The following is a 20821-nucleotide window of genomic DNA, read 5'->3' on the forward strand; positions in this document are numbered from 1 at the left end:
GCCTAAAGAAGGAAATGTAGATAGTAGTAAAACAAAAATCAGAAAATATTAGAAAGTAACTGAGGATATAGGGGGTATGGTAAAGATAAGAGATTGCCACTGAACAAGAAGTAAAGGAAAACTGTAAAATGAATGATGACAAAGACAAATTTAATATTTTTAACAGTGATGCAGACTTACTACTTCTCCAAGTTTAAAACACACAAATTAGTATGTTTCCAAGTACATGAATTCAGTTGAATTCAGCACATACCGGTCCTAACTACTACCACTCAAAGATGTACCTCTGCACAGCGAGAACATTGGCAATACATTTAAAATAAGCTCTAACGATATTAAAAAAAAATTACCTTTATCTTCTAAAGATTTCTTCAACTTGGATAAATCATTTTCTTCTATACAGGAACCTGGTGTCAAGTCCGAGTTATTTATTTCAATGTTGTTTGTTGCATGCCTTTTTTCACCACAGTCAATTTTCTTCTCACTAAAATTGGTATCATCACTATTACCAATATTATTATTGTTATTACTAACACTGTTATTGTTGTTGTTGTTTTTGTTGTTATTATTATTATTATTATTGCTATTGCTACATGTAGGCTGATTACTATCAAAACTACTGTTATTAATATTATTACTAGATGATTGTGCCGTTGTTGAAGACAGCAAAGAAACAGGAGTAGAATGAGCCGAGGCAGTCCTTATTATTTCTTCACCTTTAAAAGCTTTTAATTGTTTAACTACTAATAATATAATGCTTTGTGTTATCCAGTGGAATTTTTCATAGTTTTTTGGTTCTCTAAAACAACATATGCACTGTCTGTAAAACAAAAAACAAAAAAATTTAACTGGATTCAACTACTAATATCAAAAGGAGACGACAAACTAGAAGTTAAAAACTAGTCATCTAACATACTAGAAATTAAAATTGTTATCGTCAGTGAAAAAATAAATTTAAAGGAAAATGCTTTACATTTTTATGAAGTTGTTTTACATAATCTGTTTCAGACTTATAGCTGTGATCCAAGTAAAGCAACTGAAGAACAAGAGGTACCAATCCAAATTGCAATCTCTGTCAGTGATGTTCATTACATAGTACTTAGGATGAACACCACCTTGATCATTTGCATTTTAGCAGATGTGATTTTACGCAATAGTATATTTGGCTCAGTGAAGAAGGCAATAGGAACCAATTTTTTTCACTTTACCAACCACGCCTGGCCAAATAAGATCTTTACGCTTTTAAGAAAATACTATACTAAAGTTAAGGCTCCTGTCTTACAAGATTATCAAATGGGAACTCATCAGGAAATTAAGAGTATGCCTTATGTACAAAGCGTATTTGATAAAAACTCACGAAAAATAAAGAAGGCAGTTTCAGAAAAATTCTTTTGTTATTTTTCAACATAATTTCCTTTCAAGTGTATATGTTACGGTAAATTTTATTAATCCAGTGATTATGCATAATTATCAATTATTTGATCAATCGCCTGTAACATATATAATCTGTATATTTAACGTTAACTAAACGAGGTTAGCAGGTATAGATTATATTTGGTTAGATTATGCCGATATACATACGATTCCTCAGTACATATTAACATAATCAAACCAAACATAACCTAAGCTCACTTCGCTCAGTAACATTGACTAATTAACAATGTTTGGATTATTTAAATAAATAATAAATTCAGTAATTACTGCTTATAATAGAGTTTTTATTTTAATTTGTAAAGTATGTTAATACGGAGAATATGTAAAATGACCAGTATATTTAATAAATTGCTATATATTTATTAAATTCTCGAACATTGTTGATGATTAATTAAAATAACCGGTAATTATGAATAATCAATGGATTAATCAAATTTGCTATAACATAATCACTTAGTCTAATGATGCTAGTCTTTCAATCTCACCTTATAGTATGATTCAACAAAGTCTTCAAAACTATTTGTTTTTTTTTTTCAGTTTTATTTTGACATACAGCCAATTCAGCAAAGATGCATTATGCTTAAAAGCCCCAAACTGTGTTTAAAAATTTTAAATTTAACTAAAAATAAAGAGTTTAATAAAGTCCAAGATGGGTGTAAAGGGCCTCAACTTGAATCACAGGAAGACTAAGAAAAGATTAACATAAAAAACTAAACCTAGGTTAAAAACTAAAATATTAAAAATCTATTAAAACTTACAACTTATAACAGATAAAATATCAGTAAAAAATGTATAACTAATATCATAGTAGGAAACTTAATATGGTAAAATTTATTTAAAAGTTAACAAAGTAAAAAAATAAATATCAATAAATTTAACAAAGTCCAAGAGGGGTGTAGAAGGTCCCTTCTCGGATACAGAATAAAAGAATATAAAAATCATAACAATTGGCTGGCCTCCGTGGCACGAGTGGTAGCATCTCGGCCTTTCGCCCAGGGGTCCTGGGTTTCAAATCCCAGTCAGGCATGGCATTTTTTCATACGCTACATTTTCCGTATCCCATGCACAGGCTTCACAGCTTATTGTGGTAATGTCATCAGAAAAAAAATATAATAATAATTTTTCAGCACTAGAATAAAAAATATATGCATTTAAAATTATGTGAAATATATTAACACTTCATAAAAATAGCAATACCTGCTTTAAGACTTCCTTATTATTGCTCAGAATTAGACGAATATTTCTATGTAATTTAAATTTATGATGCAATGCCGCATAACATACACAATCCACAAGAATGTAGGGTACAGTCATGTGGCAGTTGCATCATGTGCATAGTGGTGCGTGTCCTGCTCACATGAGGTACTCATGCGTGACTCTGGTATGTCCTAATTGCAATCAATGGAGGATCACTTCCTCGCAACAAATTTTTCTGCATGAGGAGTGGCATCACAGAATCTTTAACGTGCCAGAGTTTGTTAACGGTAGCTGTCCAATCACCTTGCCACTTTGCTTGAAGAGACTGTTTTATACAATAAAATCAGATGTAGCAACACAAGTGGTGAAGGGAAGTTGATTGCATGCGGATGCGGAACCTGCACGTTCGTTACATGGAATTTCCACATGGCTAGAAACTAAACAGAAACTCACTTGTGTATTGCGATGGTTCAACTGAGCGACTGCATTATAAATTTCAGTGACCAAAGCTTCTCTAGAGTAAAAATCTTCTAGCTTGGAGTGCACTACATGAGTCGCTACAAATAAGGATATGACAGTATTTTGGGTAAGCAATATTCAAAGCCTTATTTATCGCGTACAGTTTAGCAGTAAATATACTTGCAGTATTAGGTAGACCAAACATATAGATTCTACCATTAATAAATGCGCATCTGACAGTATCATTCTGATTTCATTCATCTGTGTATACCATTGCGTCTGGTTTATTTTGGAGAGAATACAGTGAAAACTTTGCTGAAACAGGCGGTGTTGATTGTTTCTTGTATATGGTAAGATCAAAAATAAAATTTATAAGGTTGATTCTCCACTGAGAATATGAACAGGGATATGTTGGAAAAATAGAAGATATATCAACGTTAAAAAACTGTAGTAACTGCCAGGTACATACACTCATACGTTCAGTATCACATGAATGTTCTTCATATCTTTGTAAATTAGGATTCGCAAGAATTGTGGTAAAACCCAGATGATTTGGTTGCCCTTTAAGACGGGCAAAGTAAAATACTAGAAGTTGGTCACGTCTATCCCAAACTGATGGTTCACCGCACTTGATAAGTACGCTAGTGACAGGGCTTGATCTAAAAGCACCTGTAGCAAGACAGAGAAAAGTATGATGTATGGCATCTAACATCTTCAGCGTGGTATTACACACTGAAGAGTAGGCGATACAACCATAACCTAAGCGGGAACGAACTAAGAAATAATAAAATCACAACATGACCTATCAGCTCCCCAACTGGTGTTGCTAAGAACTTGCAGCATATCTAGCAGTTTGGAAATTTCATTTTTAATTATTTAATGTGATTAGCCAAGTAAAACAGCTATCAAAAAATAAACCTAACAACTTAATATCATGACAGATAGCAATTTGCCTTCATCCTGAAAGTTTTGTGGTATAAAAGGGTCCCACAAGCAAGAAAAGATTACATATTTTGTTCTCTCAGGTAAAAATGTGAAGCTGGTAGCTTTGGACCAAGCTTTAGGCCAAGATATTGTGTTCTGTAGTAATCTTTCTGCTGTGGCTGTTGAACGGGATGTAATATATATGGCAAAATCATCAATAAATAACGAACATGAAACAGGTGTTTGCACACATTCAGAGATACTGTTGATGGCTATAGCAAACATGGTGGCACTTAATACAATTCCTTGAGGTACTCCATTCTCAAGGTGGCGCTACCCGATAAGGAATCTCCAAAATGGATATGGAAAGTCCAGCCATTTAAGAAACCCCTTATAAATGCAAGCATACAACCTTTGACTCCCCATTCTTTAAGGTTGTTAAGAATACCACGTAGCAAGGCCATGTCGTACGCCTTCTTGATATCAAAGAAGATAGCGACGAGGTGCTGACAGAATTTGTAAGAATTTGTCACATAATTTGTAAGTGCATGTGACAACTCATTAAATGAAAATGGAGCGCTTAATTCACTGTCTGAATCACTGACGTTTAACGGTATTCCAACTGCAAAACTATGAATTGTTTTGTTTTGGATATCAACAAGCTTTTGGCATGAATTGATGCAGTAACATCATTAGCCTTGTTCCATCATTATGCCCAAAATAAAAATATGATAAGCAGCTATTACATTAAAACAGATAATGGCTGTCGAACAACTGATGCGGTCTATGAAGTTACAAAAACATACAACACTGTTGGTGTTTATGTAGCACTCTACCAATTTTGGGGGGTGGCCCAGGAGTTGTAACTCAAATATTTTAAATGTTAATACCCTTTATGTGATAGATCATTTTAAAGGTCACTTTAATGATATAAATAAAGAGTTGGTACAATTTTGCACCCAAAATGGCAGTGGGATAAAGCTTGGATTTTGAAAATTACTAAATTTATTAGTTCAAATAATAAAATTAAATAAATAGATTAATCTGAATTAAATTAAAATTTAATTAAAGTATTTTAATTGTTAAATTATTTTTAAATTTTTATTAACACAAAAGATTGTTTCTGTTCCAATTTAATGAGTAAATAAATAAAAATATTGTCACCTAATCATGTTGATCAGCTGATCATTGATGGTCTCTGACCACCGTTGCAAAAATGAAGCTTACTTCACTGTTGTGTAATATTCCATTTAGAGTGTTTTCATTATTACACCGTTAGTTTCTTATGAACATGTATTGTGATCAGTTGCTAACTAATTTTGTCTACCTTTACATTTGTAAATGACTTTTGTTATTTACATCTTATTACCTTTTTTGTAATTGTTTTTTTTTTCTGTGCTACGCGCTAACATTGCTATTAACATGTCACTTAGTGAACAGGAAAATGCCACACTTTTAATGATGAGGGGCTTTGGGCGATAAGAGTTAGGTCATATAATAAAGTTTGTGAATTGTTCAATGCAACATTTAATAATTGTAACCATATTTCAAAAGGTACAGTGTAAAAAATCATCAAACGATTCGAAGAAACGAGGAGCATTAATAATGTGGGAAAACCAGGGAGACCTAATCTGCATTAAATAATTACAAATCATTAGAAATTAAGCAAGATTTTATTGAGAATCCTCATTCCTCGACTCATACCACAACGATGGGCAACTGATACTGTAACTGTAGTGTCATTAGAACCGTATGCAGCCTATACAGAATGAATCAGTTTTATAAAAATACCGTAACTTCGTTCCTATCGATAATACGAACAGGATGTTAATAATTAAGGATGTATTCTGTATAAGCGGCATCCGGTATTGATAAATGAAAGTCTAATGTAACTATATTTATATGATTGAATTTCGGTACATCTAAGAAAACGTTTTCTTTACATAAATAATCCTGGCTAAAGGCTATTTTTCAAGTAAGCCCTGCGCCCTTATTTTGTCTCTCCAATTCCAAGAAAAAAAGTGTGGGGAGTACTCGAATAAATATGGTAATTTTTCTGGTCATTTTTTTCAATTTTTTGCAAACATAACCCACTTTATATTAGGCTCAGTACATGCGTTCATGCTTATCTTAACAATTAAAAAAAAAATTCCTTCAAAATTTTCACCGTTCCTCAAGAATTGAAAAAAGCTATCTTTTTATTTATTGCATATTTTTAACCAAGATTTCTTTATGTCTTCTAAAGCATAGTAGTAGTGATACAAGTGTATGAAAAAATGCTCTGGCAGCAGTGTTAGGGGTAGGGAAGCCAACCAAAGTTAAAAATATCAATTTTTTGATTTTTTAAACCTTTGTGTAGTTTATTTTAACTTTTAATAATAATATTACAATAAAATTTCATATAATTCACCCCCACCCAGAAAAAGAAATCTTAGGTAACATTTACTGGTTGTATACGAGGTCTGTAAATAAAGTAATGAGACTGTTTTTTTTTTGGCAGCCAAAGTGGCAACACGGTATAGTTACTAGTAGACATTTGGTTGTATGAACAGGTGATTTATATTAGTTATTAATATTTTTAGCGTATTGTTGCCATGTGAAACGTAAACAAACTTTTCGTGAAATGAGTTTTTGTTGTGCATTACAAAAATGATTGATACTAATAAGCAACGTTGTGCAATCAAGTTATGTGTTAAATTCAGAGAGAATGCTACTGCAACTTTTTCAGAATTGAAAAGGTCATATGGAGATGATGCTCTTTCATGAGCCCAAGTTTTTAGGTGGTTTAAAACATTTCAGATGGCCGGGAATCAGCTGCAAACAATCCACGCTCTGGAAGACCATTAACATCAAAAAGTGAATATAATGTTGAGCAAATCAGAAACTTGACACGGTACGACCGGCGATTAAATGTCAGAATGATTACAGAACAATTGAATTTGAACCGTACCACAGTCCATCAAATTTTGCAAATGAATTGGACATGAAAAACGTTTGTGCAAAATTGGTCCCAAAAAACCTCACTGTTGAACAGGAAAACAACAGGGTGGAAGTGTGCAACAGGGTAGGGCTAATTGAAACTGATCCTGATTTTCTGAAAAATGTTTTTACTGTTGATGAATCTTGGATATTTGAGTACAACCCAGAAATAAAATGCCGGAGCAAGAAGTGGCACACTTCAAACGCATCACGTCCCAAAAAAGCAAAATGAGCAAATCAAAAATCAAAACCATGCTATTTTGTTTCTTCAATAGTAATGGCATTGATCATAAGAAGTTTTTGCCTACAGGACAGACTGTAAATCAATATGTTTACTGAGAAATTCTTGAAAGACTGCGGACAAGAGTTGCCCATGAGAGATCAGCCATCAAAGACAACTGGATGCTGAATCACAACAGTGCACCTTGGCACAGTGCACTCTCAATTAATGAGTTTTTGGGTAAAGAAAAACATTCCTGTACTTCCTCAACCACCTTATTCACTTGACTTTTTCCTGCGACATTTAGTCCCTGCGACATTTTCCTGTTCCCGACTTTAAAAAACACTTCAAAGGATACCATTTTAGAACAGTAGAAAACAGTATAACTGACCATCTAAAGGATATTCCAGTTTCTGAGTTCTAACACTGCTATGAAGAGTGGGAAAACCATTTGAAGAGTCCATGTATTTAATTGGATTGTAAATAAAAAGTTTTTCTGAACCAGTCTTGCTTCTTTATTTACAGTCCTTGAATTTTTCAGTGGAATTTTTTTAGTCTCTTCCATTTGATATAGTAAAGGTAGACAAATTAAAAAATTTTCTTGGGAGGTGATTTTGAGGTGGGGAGCAGAAAAAATTACGATATCAATTTTTTTTAGCTTTTTTCTTGTCATTATTTTGCCCCTATAAAAGAATAAATACTAACACAGGTCAAAAAAAAAAAATTGAAACTGATTTAAAAGTAGGTGAATTAAAATGTATTTTTTAAACTGAATCCTAAAATGAAATCAGTTTTCTTAATCATCCTCAGATTTTAGTTATTTCTCTTTAAAATATTGAGAGATTTCTTAAATAATAGAATACAGAAATAATAATAATTATTATAATTAAAATTACTACCTTTATTTTTCAAACATTAATGTTTATCTTAATTTCTCTTTTCTCTTTTTATCATCCAGCAGTAGTCACTCGTTATAGATTCATCCCATCTGCCTTGATAACATTGTTACATCTGCAATATATGTAAGTGGGACCTTGTTCGTCGCTAATGTCACCCAAGTTTAAAAGGAAAAAGTCCAAATTAGAATGTAAAAAATGAATTTTCAATGACATTCTGCTGCCTAAATTTTTGTCATTCATTAAGATTTCATTCAATATTTCATGTTTTCAGTGTTTTTGTTTCCTAGAAAACCAGTAATGACATCTTTGAATGAATTCCATAATGCTGGTTCTTTAGGATTCACTTTGCTGTCAAATATACTTTCATGAATTAATTTTCTTATTTGTGGTCTGATGAATATTCCATCTTTAATTTGGCTTCACTTAATTGTGAAAAAACCTCAGCTAAATATTTAGAGCTGACTTCATCTTTAATGCTTTTACAAAATTCTTCATCAGGTCTAGTTTTATGTAAAACTAATATATCTGGTAAAATAATACGATCTGCTTCGACAAGAGGAATATTGACAACATTTTCCTTTCCTGGGATAAACTGATTTCTTTTTGGCCACTCTTTAACTGCATAGTGTTATCTGTAGCCTGACTATCCCACAAGCACAAGAAACACATATTTTGTAAAATCACTTTGGAGACCGAGATGTCCTATTACTTTTAAGTCAGTGATGATTTGCCATGAGTGTTCATCATACTTAATAGCTTTTAAAATTTTTGATGTAGTTTCATATGTTTCGTTCATTCCTACAGCATGTGCTACCGGTATAGAAGAAAACTTATTTGAGTTATACAACACTGCCTTTAAGCTTCTTTTTGATGAGTCTATAAATAAACGCCGATCATGAATAACATATTCAATGTCTGATCAGACATTAGCCTCCTAACATAGCAGCAGGAAAAAATTAAACAGTCTAAAATATTTCAGTAAATTTTCATTTTGATTTCTATATACTAAAATTTCAGTATCCTTGTTTAATAAATTTAATTCTTTAAGATGTGTACCTAAGAGTTGTACATGTTGTTTTGAGAAATACAAGTCACAAATTAGATCACTCAGTTTTGCTTGTGTGATGAGGTGAGATTCAGTATTTGATCATTCTGGAATGTAACTATTACCTGCTGAAGTTGAGGATTCATCGGTTGAGCCTTCTGGGAATCAGAAATTTTTGTCCAAGGTGTTGGAGCAATCTTAATCGGTAAATCAACACTATGAAGTATTGGTCTCATAGCTGAACAAACATTCAGGTATGCAATACTGCTTTTATTGTTTGAATTGAAACCGGTAACATTTGTTAAGCAAAAATAGCATTCATCATAATGGTTAGCAGGCTCTTGCCAAATCATAGGTGCGCCAGAAGGCATATGCTCTTTTTTTCCTTTTAATCACAGGTCACAGGGTTGCTGTTTAACTGGGTGTACACTTGAAGTGACCCAAGGGTGTTTGCTTGACCAATTCAAAAAAAAAATAAAACTTACCCAATTGTTTCCTATATGTCTCAGGACCTTAAAACTATTTTTTTTAAGTTTTTTATTTAAGCAGTTTACCTCTGGCGGCAATTTTTGTTACTGTGCGTAACCTACTTTTGCAATTGTAAGGAATTAAGGAAAAAATCATAATTAAAAAACTATTGGTTCTGGAAAGATGAAACAAAAAGCTATTTGTTCATATTTTCTCAAGGTAAAAGAATGGTCCAGTGGTTTATTTATTATCTCTCTTCTTTCTATGAGAAAATTACCAATAAAGTTGAATATGAAAAGTGGTGAAATTTCACTTTTGGTAATTTTTTTCAAGAGGAAGGGTTGGCATACACAATTTAAATTATTCGTTTATATGTGGGTATATGCTAGTAGTTTTACCATAAATAATATTAATGGTGATATACTTACCCCTAAATGTTTATGAATTTTGAAAACTAACTTTTTTAAAAATCCAAATTTTGGCTTTAAATAATTTGGATGGGGCTGGTGATAAAAAATCTGAAATTTGCACAACTTAGTGTTTTTTGTAAATGTTTGTGGCAAATAAAAAAAAATTCTTGTATATTATACTAATAAAAAAATTATAACCTCTCAAAAATCACAAAAAAAAACCTGTTAAAAGCGATACCATTTGTGCTCCAAGGGGGTTTCTTGTCTTCTTGGCACTTAAATATTTTTGTACTTATTACTATAGTTGAAATAGACTGGTTTGAACCATTTAACTGTAGTGTTCATGTTATAATAGGCGCTTGAAGTCATTTTCAGTTGTCAGAAAAATTCATATTGCAGCATGGTCATTTATCCTTTTTGCATTATTTAGCACTGCAGTTATAGACTGGTCAGTATCACATTAATCAGTGACCTGTTTACATCTTTACAGAGTGTCTCAAATTTCATCCTGTGTTTGGAAGTGTTTATTAAATAAATAAGTTTTACTTAATATTACATTTGAAAATGTTAAAATCAGTTAAAACTTACATTATTTTCAAGTAATTTCACATAAAACAATGGAAGAACAAGTTCCATAGGAATTTACGTGAATGAAGAGTGTATAAAAAATTGTATGGTACAGTGCCAAAAGAACTATAAAAAAGGTATGTTCCTGCATCAAAAGGCATTGAAAGATGTTACTTTACTTCAGACTCCAAGGACTATGAAGACCATCCTGTGTCAAGTATTGTACTACTTTCACTTAAGGAAAAAGACTCTATTGCTTGTGTGTATGATGATCAGTGATGAATGAAGAAGTGGTACATATTAGCCTTGAAAATGACAATGTACACAGGTTCATTTTTTCCACCCGGCTGGACCACATCATTTCAAAAAAGTTAGTAAGATAAAGTGTGGATACCGATCTGCAAAGTCCTGAAAAAGCTGACATCACTTGAACTAACTACAGTGACAGGATGCTCACACAATTTCAAGAGAACTATCAGAAGAGATATCACAGCTGTTGGTGAACCACACTAAATACTAAACCTTCATTGCTATAAAAACAGGCTACTTCATTGAAGAATAATTAAAATTTTGCTACAATTTATCTTTTATTTGATAGCGTTTACAAAAATAAATCAATATAAAAATAAAAATTAAATTTTGAAAGAAGATTTAGGCTACTCATTGAAATCTCAGTTTTAGTAAGTTTAACAAGGATTTTTGAATCAAAAATGTATTAGATTACTGGTACGGTATTGGATAAGTTATCATTAAATGATGACTCATCATTAATAATTATAAAAAAACTATTTTAAAAATACTGAAGATGTCAACTTCAACAATATGGGAGCTAAATATAAAAAATGTAAAGTGCAAAGAAGACAAGAAACCCCCTTTGAGCACTTATTTAGTGAGTCAAAATGGTACTGCTTTTAACACAGGTTTTTCAAGATTTTTGAGAGGTTATAACCTTTTTATTAGTACAATGCACAAGAAACGTTTTTATTTGCCATAAACATCTACAAAAACAATGTAAGTTGTGCAAATTTGAGTTTTTATCATCAGATATTAAAATTATTCATTAATATTATTCCTATCAAAATTATTTCAAGCCACAATTTGAATTTTGAATTTGAATCCATGATTCTTGAAAAAAATTACCAAGTGAAATTTTACCATTTTCCATGTATAATTTATTGGTAATTTAGAAATAGGTACACAAGTGCACCAATCATTTTCTATGAAAAAATAAGAATAAATAGCTTTTTGTTTCATCCTTCAAAGACCATGGTTTTTTAGTTATGATTTTTTCCATAAATCCTTACAATCACAAAAGTATGTGTGCGCACTATAACAAAAATTGCCACCACAGGTAAACTGCTTAAATAAAAATTTTTTTAAAATAGTTTAAGGTCCTAAAATATGTAGGAAACAAGAGGGTAAGGTTCAATTTTATTTTTGAAACCATAAAGCAACCAGATCATGTTTTTTTGGGATACATTACATGGGTTGACCAATTTTTATTAAATACCTTTCTAAACCATTTTAAACCAATCAGTATATAATCTGTTTCATCATCACAGCATAAAATAATATTATAAGAAAGAGGTGTTTAGTTAGATACATGTTTCAAAACTAATCATCAGTTTCATAACAGGATCTCGTCAATACAACATATCTTAAATGAAAAAATATCATATTTATTCGAGTTACCCGCTGCATTTTTATTGGAATTAAAGAGAAAAAATAAGGGTGCAGGGCTTACTTGAAACATAGCCTTTAGCTAGGACTATTTATGTAAAGAAAACATTTTCTCAGATGTAACTAAATTCAATCACATAAATAGAGTTACATTAGACTTTCATTTATCAATACCGGATGACACTTATACAGAATACATCCATAAATATTAACATCCTGTTCGTATTATCGATAGGAATGAAGTTACGGTATTTTTATAAAACTGATTAATTCTGTATAGGCTGTATCCAGTTCAAATGACACTACAGTTACAGTATCAGTTGCCTATCGTCGTCTTGTCTATTCGCCATAATCATTGTACTGTTTGCATATGTGGACGTTTATGTGCATTTTTCTGTTTAGTTTATCTTGTAAAGATTAGACTTACTTTAGTTATGGCATTAACATGAGTACAAAAGACAGTGTCTACGATCTTTTACAGTAAATGAAAAACTTCCCGTTATACAACAGGCTGAAAAACTTGTAAATCGAGCGGCAGGAAGAAAATTTGACAGAGATGAAAGCTGCATTTGACACTGGTGTATGAAGAAACAACTTCCGGTGAAACGCACTGGTAATAAAAAGTCTTTACGTGGCTAAAAACAAAAATACACACAGAAAATAATTGTATGACTGTTATGGAAAAAAGGAAATGCGGTTAAGCTGTCACGACAGAAATGTGACAATCATTTGCACGTGAAATTGCTAAACCTTTGAATATAGTTCATTTTAAAGCAAGCCGTGGATGGAACACGATTTTTTACACGAAATGATTTTTCAATAAAACGAAAAACGACCATTTCTCAACGACTTCCAGACGCTTATGAACATAAAATATCAATTTTCACAAATAAATAATAAATCTTAGAAAAGATAAAGGCTATTTGCCTTCTAAAATAGGAAACGCTGATCAAACCCCCGTATATTTGATATGCCATTTGTCAAAACCGTAAACAAAAAAGGTGATAAAAGTGTTTCGATTCGCACTGTTTTTTTTTTTTTGGGGCGAAAACGGTTGAACGTTATTATCGCCCGGATTTTCTTTTTTTTTATTTTATTCTCTTTTTTTTAAAAATAAATATATAAATAAAAGTAATTAAAGCTGTTAGATAAAATTAAAACTTAAAACTACTATCACAGGAATCAAAATCCGGAATGGGTGTAACAGGCCCACTCTCGGATAACAAAAAAAAAAACACTAACATGTAACTTAAAACTACATTAAAAATTAACATATTAAAAATAAATAAAACTTAAAACTATTATGTTTAAAGTCTTACAACTAATATCACAAAAATCTTACAACTAATATCACAGACGAATTTGTAAAACATAAAAAAATATGAATATATATATATATATAAAATTTGACAAATTCCGATAGGGAGTGTAAAAGGCTCGCTACTCGGATAACAAAAACAATACATAGGACTAAAGTAATTAAATTTTTATGTTATGTTAAATTGTTTGTATTAACACTATACTACGCAAAAACAGAAACATCCGGTTTAAAACCTCTTTATCATTACACAAGATACCACGGATGTTTCTGGGTAGTTTAAATTTACGACGCAATGCCGCATAACATATACAGTCCACGAGTATGTGGCGCACAGTCACGCGGCTGTTGCATCGTGCGCATAGAGGTGCTTGTCCTCTTGTCAACAGGTACTCGTGTGTCCTATCCGCAATCGACAGAGAACTACTTCCTCACGCCGGGGTTTTCTGTATGAGGAGTCCCATGGTAACACAGAATCTTTAATCTGACGGAGTTTATTATCAACGGTAGCCGTCCAGTCACCTTGCTCTTAGTGATTGTTTTACATAGTTAATAAAATCAGAAGTAGCAACTCGGGTGGTGAAAGGAGGCTGGTTACATGCTTCTTTGGCAGCGGAATCTGCATGTTCATTACCTGGAATCCCTACGTGGCTAGGGACCCGGCAAAAACTTACTTCTGTGTTGCGATTATTCAACTCAGCGACTGCGTTGTAAATTTCAATGACGATAGGATGTTTGGAATAAAAGTTTTTTAAGGCTTGGAGAGCACTACACGAGTCACTGCAAATAAGAATTTTTCTATATTTAGGGTTAATGATGTTTAGAGCCTTATTTATAGCGTATAGTTCTGCGGTAAACACACTCGTAATACCGGGTAGACCAAACATATAAGCTTTCATTGACAACAAATCCACAGCCAACTGTATCGTTTTGTTTCGATCCATCAGTGTATACAACCGCGTCCGGCATCTTGGAGAGAACACACTGAAACATTTGCTGGAAGACAATAGGGTAGTGTTGATTGTTTATTGTCGTAAGGTCAAAAGTAAAATTTATAAGGTTTATTCTCCACGGAGGATATGAGCAAGGATAGGTAGGAAAGAATGACGGTGTGTCAACGTCTATATGCTGCAGCAGACGCTGGGTACGGACACCTACAGGTGCAGTACGACGCGGATGGTCCTCATACTTTCCTAGATTAGGATTTCTAAAGACTGACTCAAGAACCGGGTGATTTGGCTGTCCTCTGAGAAGAGCAAAATAAGATAATAAAAGCTGGTCTCGTCTATCCCAAAGTGATGGTTCACCACAGTCTACAAGTAAGCTTGCGACAGGACTTGATCTAAACGCGCCTGTGGCAAGCCGAAGGAAAGCATGATGTACACTATCCAGCATTTTAAGCACGGTTTGACGAGCTGAAGAGTACGCGACACAACCATAATCTAAACGGGAGCGAACAAAGGAATAGTAAAAACGTATCATACATGACCTATCGGCTCCCCAGTTGGTGTTAGTAAGGACTCGCATCATATCTAGAAGTTAAACCGTTGAAAATATTCAAAAGTTGTTGTAGTGCCGAATTAGGAAGGTGTGAAAGCATGGAAAGGCGAATGTTGTCCGGTCCAGGGGAAGAGTCCCGTGAGTTTTTAAGTGCATGTAACAATTCCTTAAATACGAATGGAGTGTTTAATTCACCAACCGAATCACCAATGTTTAACGATAATACTTCTACTTGTATCTTGTACCTTTGAAAATCGTTATTATATGATGAGGTGAGAGACGCCGAGCGGAAAGATTTTGCTAGACTATTTCCCACTTCCGAGGGTGATGAAAGGAGTTCTCCTTCATCAATAAAACCGAGAATAGATTGTTTCGGTGATCCGAAAATTGCACGAATTTTCTTCCATACAGTAGACGTGGGAGTAGTGCTCACGTATTTCGTCCATGAATTCCTCTTAGCGTCCAAGAATACTCGACGGCACACCGCTCTAGCCCTGCGGTATAAATTTAGATGTTCTTTTGTAGGCCTACGATTAAATTTTTGCGTAGTGCCTGCCGTCGATTCCTAATAGCATATTTGCAATCATCGTTCCACCATGGAACAAAAGGACGTATAGGATTACCCGATGTTTATGGGATATATCTGTTGGCATTCTCAAGTATCATGGACGTAAAAGAAGAATATTGGTCGAGGATGTTCGCTCCATCGTCATACTGCGATTGGAATGCTTTATGGTATCCGTTCCAATCTGCCTTTTCAACAATCCATCTCCGTGGCCTTCTTTTAATCTCGCAGTCTGCACCAAAACCAATAATAATTGGTCTATGATCACTACCGTGAAAGTCATCACAAACAGACCAATTAAAATGAGGGAGCACATTCGGTGAGCATATGGAGAGATCAAGGTTAGATACAGTACCGGTTGATAAGGACATGAATGTGTGAGATCCATTATTCAGTAGGCAAAGGTCAAAGTCTTGTCTCAATCTGTTTTATCATATTTCCTCGAGTGGAGCAGAAGGTTGAGCCCCAGGAAATATGATGGGCATTGAAGTCTCCTACTATTAACGATGGAGATGGTATTTGTGTGAGGAGATTTGAGACATCTAAAGCACTGAACTCAGTGTTCGGTGAGAGATACAGATTGCAGATATGCAATTTGAAGGGAATAGAGACCTTTACTGCAATAGCAGGAATGACAGTGGTTAGTTGAATTCTTGTAGCTGACACCCTATTCTTCATGAAAATCGCTACTCCACCACTCTCCCTACTGTCTACTAGGCAGTCGTATCTCTCACAGAAGTATCCTCTGAGTGTAATTGGGTCATGTTGTAGAAGGCGAGTTTCTTGGAAACACATGATTAGTGGATCATGTGCGTGCGCTAGTACTCTAATATCTTCAATGCGGGACCGAATACCTCTAACATTCCACTGAATAATGTTCATAAATGTAAAAAAAATAAATAAAAAAATTAAATAATTAAATTTCGGAAATTATATAAAAATTAGCTGTACGTGATTCGGTTTTTCTTTTTTGTATTTTTTATTTTAAAGAACTCCGATGCCCTAGGGTCGGGTGGTTCTTCAATCATATCCTCCAGTATATGAGGTGATGGTGGAGGAGATTTATTTGAATGGGATGCTGCAGTTAACATCCCAGAGGGGGTGGTTATGTGGGTTCCCTTTACGGGGAGCTTATTAGGTGGCTTACTGCCAGCTGTGATAGTCGCTACTCGTGCCGGTACGACTTTGGGAACAGGAACTTTCGTATGTATCACACTGTTGGATTCACTAACTGCGACGAATGACTTTTTATTCATCTTTGTCAGCTCTGAGATAGTGGCTGTAAGTGAAGCTACTTGATCAGAAAGCATCTGAACAAGTTTTTTAAGTTCATTGCAGGATCCGCACTGCTGATTATTAACGTTTGTAAGAGTTTGTTTCGATGTAGCGGTGGCAAAAGATACATCTGGTTTAACCAGGTTCCGTGAATTATTTAACTTTTTGTATTCTCTTCGTGCGGCCGGGAAAGATAGCTTTTGCTCCGTACAGATTTTGAGAATTGCCTTTTCTTCTTTAAAGATTGGGCAATCTCGGGAGCGGGCTGTATGTGGACCACTGCAGTTTGCACATTTTTCACTTTCTTCGCAGTTAGTGTCATTGTGACCTTCTTTAGCACATCGAGCACATATCTCAGTTTTCGTGCAAGATGTTGTAGTGTGACCAAAACCTTGGCATCTGAAACATCGCCGTGGGTTGGGTATGAATGGTCGTACCCGAACCGAGAGCTAACCCACTTTAATCTTCTCTGGTGGAATAGGGAGATTGAATGTTAGTATAAGAGAATGGTGTCGGTTCTTCTGTTCCGTTCTGCCGTTTCATAATACGTTTCACTTCAACAACATCTTGGTGGCAAAGCTCGTGCACTATTTCAGTGATATCTATACCTAAAAGGTCTCGACAAAAAATTACACCCCGGCTCGTATTTAAAGTTTTGTGGCTTTCTGCATCTATATTTATACCACCCATATTACGGAGACGTAAGATAGATCGACTCTGTTTGTCGTTGAATGTTTCGATCAGAATCGATCCGTCGCGTAATTTCCTGATGTTCTTCGGGAAGCCACTTGCACCTGTTACAGTTTTGTTTATTAAGAAAGGTGAACCCTTTTGGAGAGAGCCACCTTCCTGACTATTTCGGAGAACAACGAATCTAATATTTTTAGAGTTCTAGTCTAAAGATTTGCAGTTCTCTTCGGTAGGACTTTTATCCTCGTCAGACAAAGCTGATCGATGTCTCTTCACAAGACTTAATTTGGTATTTTTTTCAGATGGACCACCAACCATCTTGGAATTTAATATAGGAACAGAAATTTTGGTCCCACGAGTACCGGCGAAAAATGGACCACTCCAGCAGAGCGCACGCGTACTGGAGCTAGAGCTAAGTACAACTGGGTTCGCCCTGGTGCCCAGAGGACATCGTTCGAGACTCACTACGTAGAGCCATTCACCCATCGGCACGATTTGTTCCCACCTTGGGTTACGGTTGCGTTTCGTAAGATGTCGCAACACCACCGAGTGTTAATATAAGAAATATCAGTGTAGGATGTTGTGTAATTGTGTACGTTGTAATTATTATGTAGTGTTCTTGGTGTAGTATATGTGTATGATGTAAAGTGTTCTGCAGCTCACTGTATAGTGGGAAGAATAGCTGCAGAGGCTAGGCCCGTGGGGACGCCAACCCCCAAAGTATTAAAGAATAAGACTCCCCGTCGGGGTTCGATTCGCACTGGCGGTAATGAAAACAAAGGTGTAGTGTTATGCTTTGCATTATATCTGATGGATCAAAATTACCTCCGTACATTGTTTTTAAAAGAAAAAATCTTCCTACGGTTCAGGTAAATGTAGTTATTATCAGAGCACAGGAATCAGGTTCCACGGTCGAAACCTTAATTTTAGATCGGATCAGGTGTATGGCAAAAACGATCGGGAGATTTACTTAATAAAAAAATTCTGGTATGCTAATAATGGATAGTTATCGGGGGCATACAACTGATAAAGAGAAAGACATTTTAAAAAAGGGAATGACAGACCAAGTAATAATTCCAGGCGGATTGACATCTCTATTGCAACCACTAGATGCCGCATTAATAAACAGTTCAAATCTGCATTAAAACAACTGTACAGTAAATAGATGGATGATGAAAATTTCTTTTACACGCCTACAGGAAGAATCAAACTCCCAGATTATAAGAAGATTTGTAATCGGATAAAAGACGCTTGGGAAGGTATTTCCACGGAATCAGTAAGGAAACGTTTTACAAAATGCGAAATATCTAATGAACTTGTTGGTAGTGAAGACGATCACCTTTAGCAGAGCGACGTGAAGACTACCGGTAACTCTTCTACAGACATTGACGAGCCTAATTAAAAATTAAATCCCACATAAAAAAGTGTATTGAATTGACCTTTTCAACATGATACTTTCTTTTCGTTTTACCGGCCTACTGATTCTGAACTAAACTAGATTTTAGAATAAAAACGGTATCTACCCCTCTGGTACCCGTATCCCAATTTTACTTTACTATCTAGATAGCGGTATAGTAGAGTTATAGCTCTAGAAGGGAAAGTATTGTAATCGGGTCCAACTTGGGCATATGCAATTTTTCCCAGATCTTCAGGTTTTGGCACCTAAGGAACCGAAAAAACCAGATGTTAATATTTATCTCTCTCTCCTCCTCTCCATCACCGCCCTTCTCTCTCTTACTGTGTGCGTGCGTGTGTTGGAATGTACGTTTAGTGTTAGCCTCTAAATCACCTTATATCTCCAGAACTACTGAACCAATTTTGACTGAACTTTGTCAGATTACTTCTATAGATGAGGAATCGATGCTATTAAATTTTCAACTTAAAAGGTCAAGGTATGGCTGTAGACCAAGGTCACCTTCATTATCTCGAGATTTCACCTAATTAAGGCCATATTTTTCTCAGGCAGATTTTTTAACAATTAAAAAATAATATCTGCAAAAAATGTTTTTTTTTGAAAATCACACTCCCACCCCAAAAATGCTGTTGTAGCGTCTGCTATTTGTGATGTCACAGGTGAGCGAAACAATTAAACGAACGAATAATATTTAAAGTATAAAAAAGTATATTTAAAGTATAAAGTATAAAGGATCGAGTTACAAAAGTAACTCGGTCCGGCCGGGTCTCGAACTCGATCGCCCGGTCGACTCGGTACTTCGCTCCTACACCAGCGGTCGTTAAGTCTCGCTCCAACACCGGCCGCTGACCGCACAAGCAAAATTTGTTCTACGCAGGTTGCGAAATTACTTTAGTTTACTTAGTCCCGACTGTCGTCGCCGGTACCACCGCACCTACGCGAATTAAATGCAGTTTGCGTGCGCACTTTAGTTAGAATCTGTGAATTAAATAAACGAAAAATTATTATATTTAAATTAAATAAAAAATATTTTACACGGAGTATATATGTGTATGTGTGTGTGTGTGTATGTGTGTGTAATCCACGCATCAGAAACACAATTGTAGATCTTTACAGCTTTCGTTGTGCGAAGGGAAAGTTCTACAACCGTGTCGGGTCAACTTTTTCGAGCGATTACCGTACGTTCCTTCTTACGACACAGCTCTAGATCTATGATGCAAGGAAAATAGAAATCAAAAATAAAACGATAAAATACATAATATCAAAGAAAAGTTAAACTGACTATTATTAAAATGTAATTCTACAAAACAAAATTTAAACCGGTTAAATATTTTTAACGGCGGTAGTTTTTATAACTTTCAGATCGCAAATCGATTCTATAATGCGGTTACTTCTAACGACTCTATATTGATGTTTGATAAACGGTGTACGATAACGTGAAATGATACAGCGTAGAACAGATGCGCTTAAATATTTAATTTTTAAGCAAAGAGGAGCGCGTGTGTAATACAATAATGACCTCGATTTGTGCCGAATCGATGTACTCCTAAGGGTTTCATCACCCAAAATTATACAGATATTGTCACCGGCAAAAACTAGCATCTACATTTCAAATTAAAACTACAGTTCCCTTTTACAGAGCATCTCAATAATCAACTTAAAAACATTCTAGCATTAAAGTACTCCTTCAAAGCATTATTTTGGTTTTTATTGAGTATCGGTCATTTCAAGAACATACGCGTTAGGATTTGCAGAAATCAAAAATGTCCATGTAAAT

The 20821-nt window shown here is 34.5% G+C and overlaps 1 protein-coding gene across 2 annotated transcripts in view; it reads right to left on the reverse strand.

The window, feature by feature from the left end:
* Nucleotides 1-20821, reverse strand: part of puf (ubiquitinyl hydrolase 1 puf) — a 405361-nt gene that overhangs the window by 366865 nt on the left and 17675 nt on the right. For both annotated transcript variants that reach the window (XM_075367624.1, XM_075367623.1), the window contains exon 3: nucleotides 351-820. In XM_075367624.1, the coding sequence (XP_075223739.1) occupies nucleotides 351-820 (470 nt within the window). The remainder of the gene's footprint in view (nucleotides 1-350; nucleotides 821-20821) is intronic.

This window comes from Lycorma delicatula, chromosome 5, assembly GCF_047948215.1.
Source record: "Lycorma delicatula isolate Av1 chromosome 5, ASM4794821v1, whole genome shotgun sequence".
NCBI classification, from domain to species: Eukaryota; Metazoa; Arthropoda; class Insecta; order Hemiptera; family Fulgoridae; genus Lycorma; species Lycorma delicatula.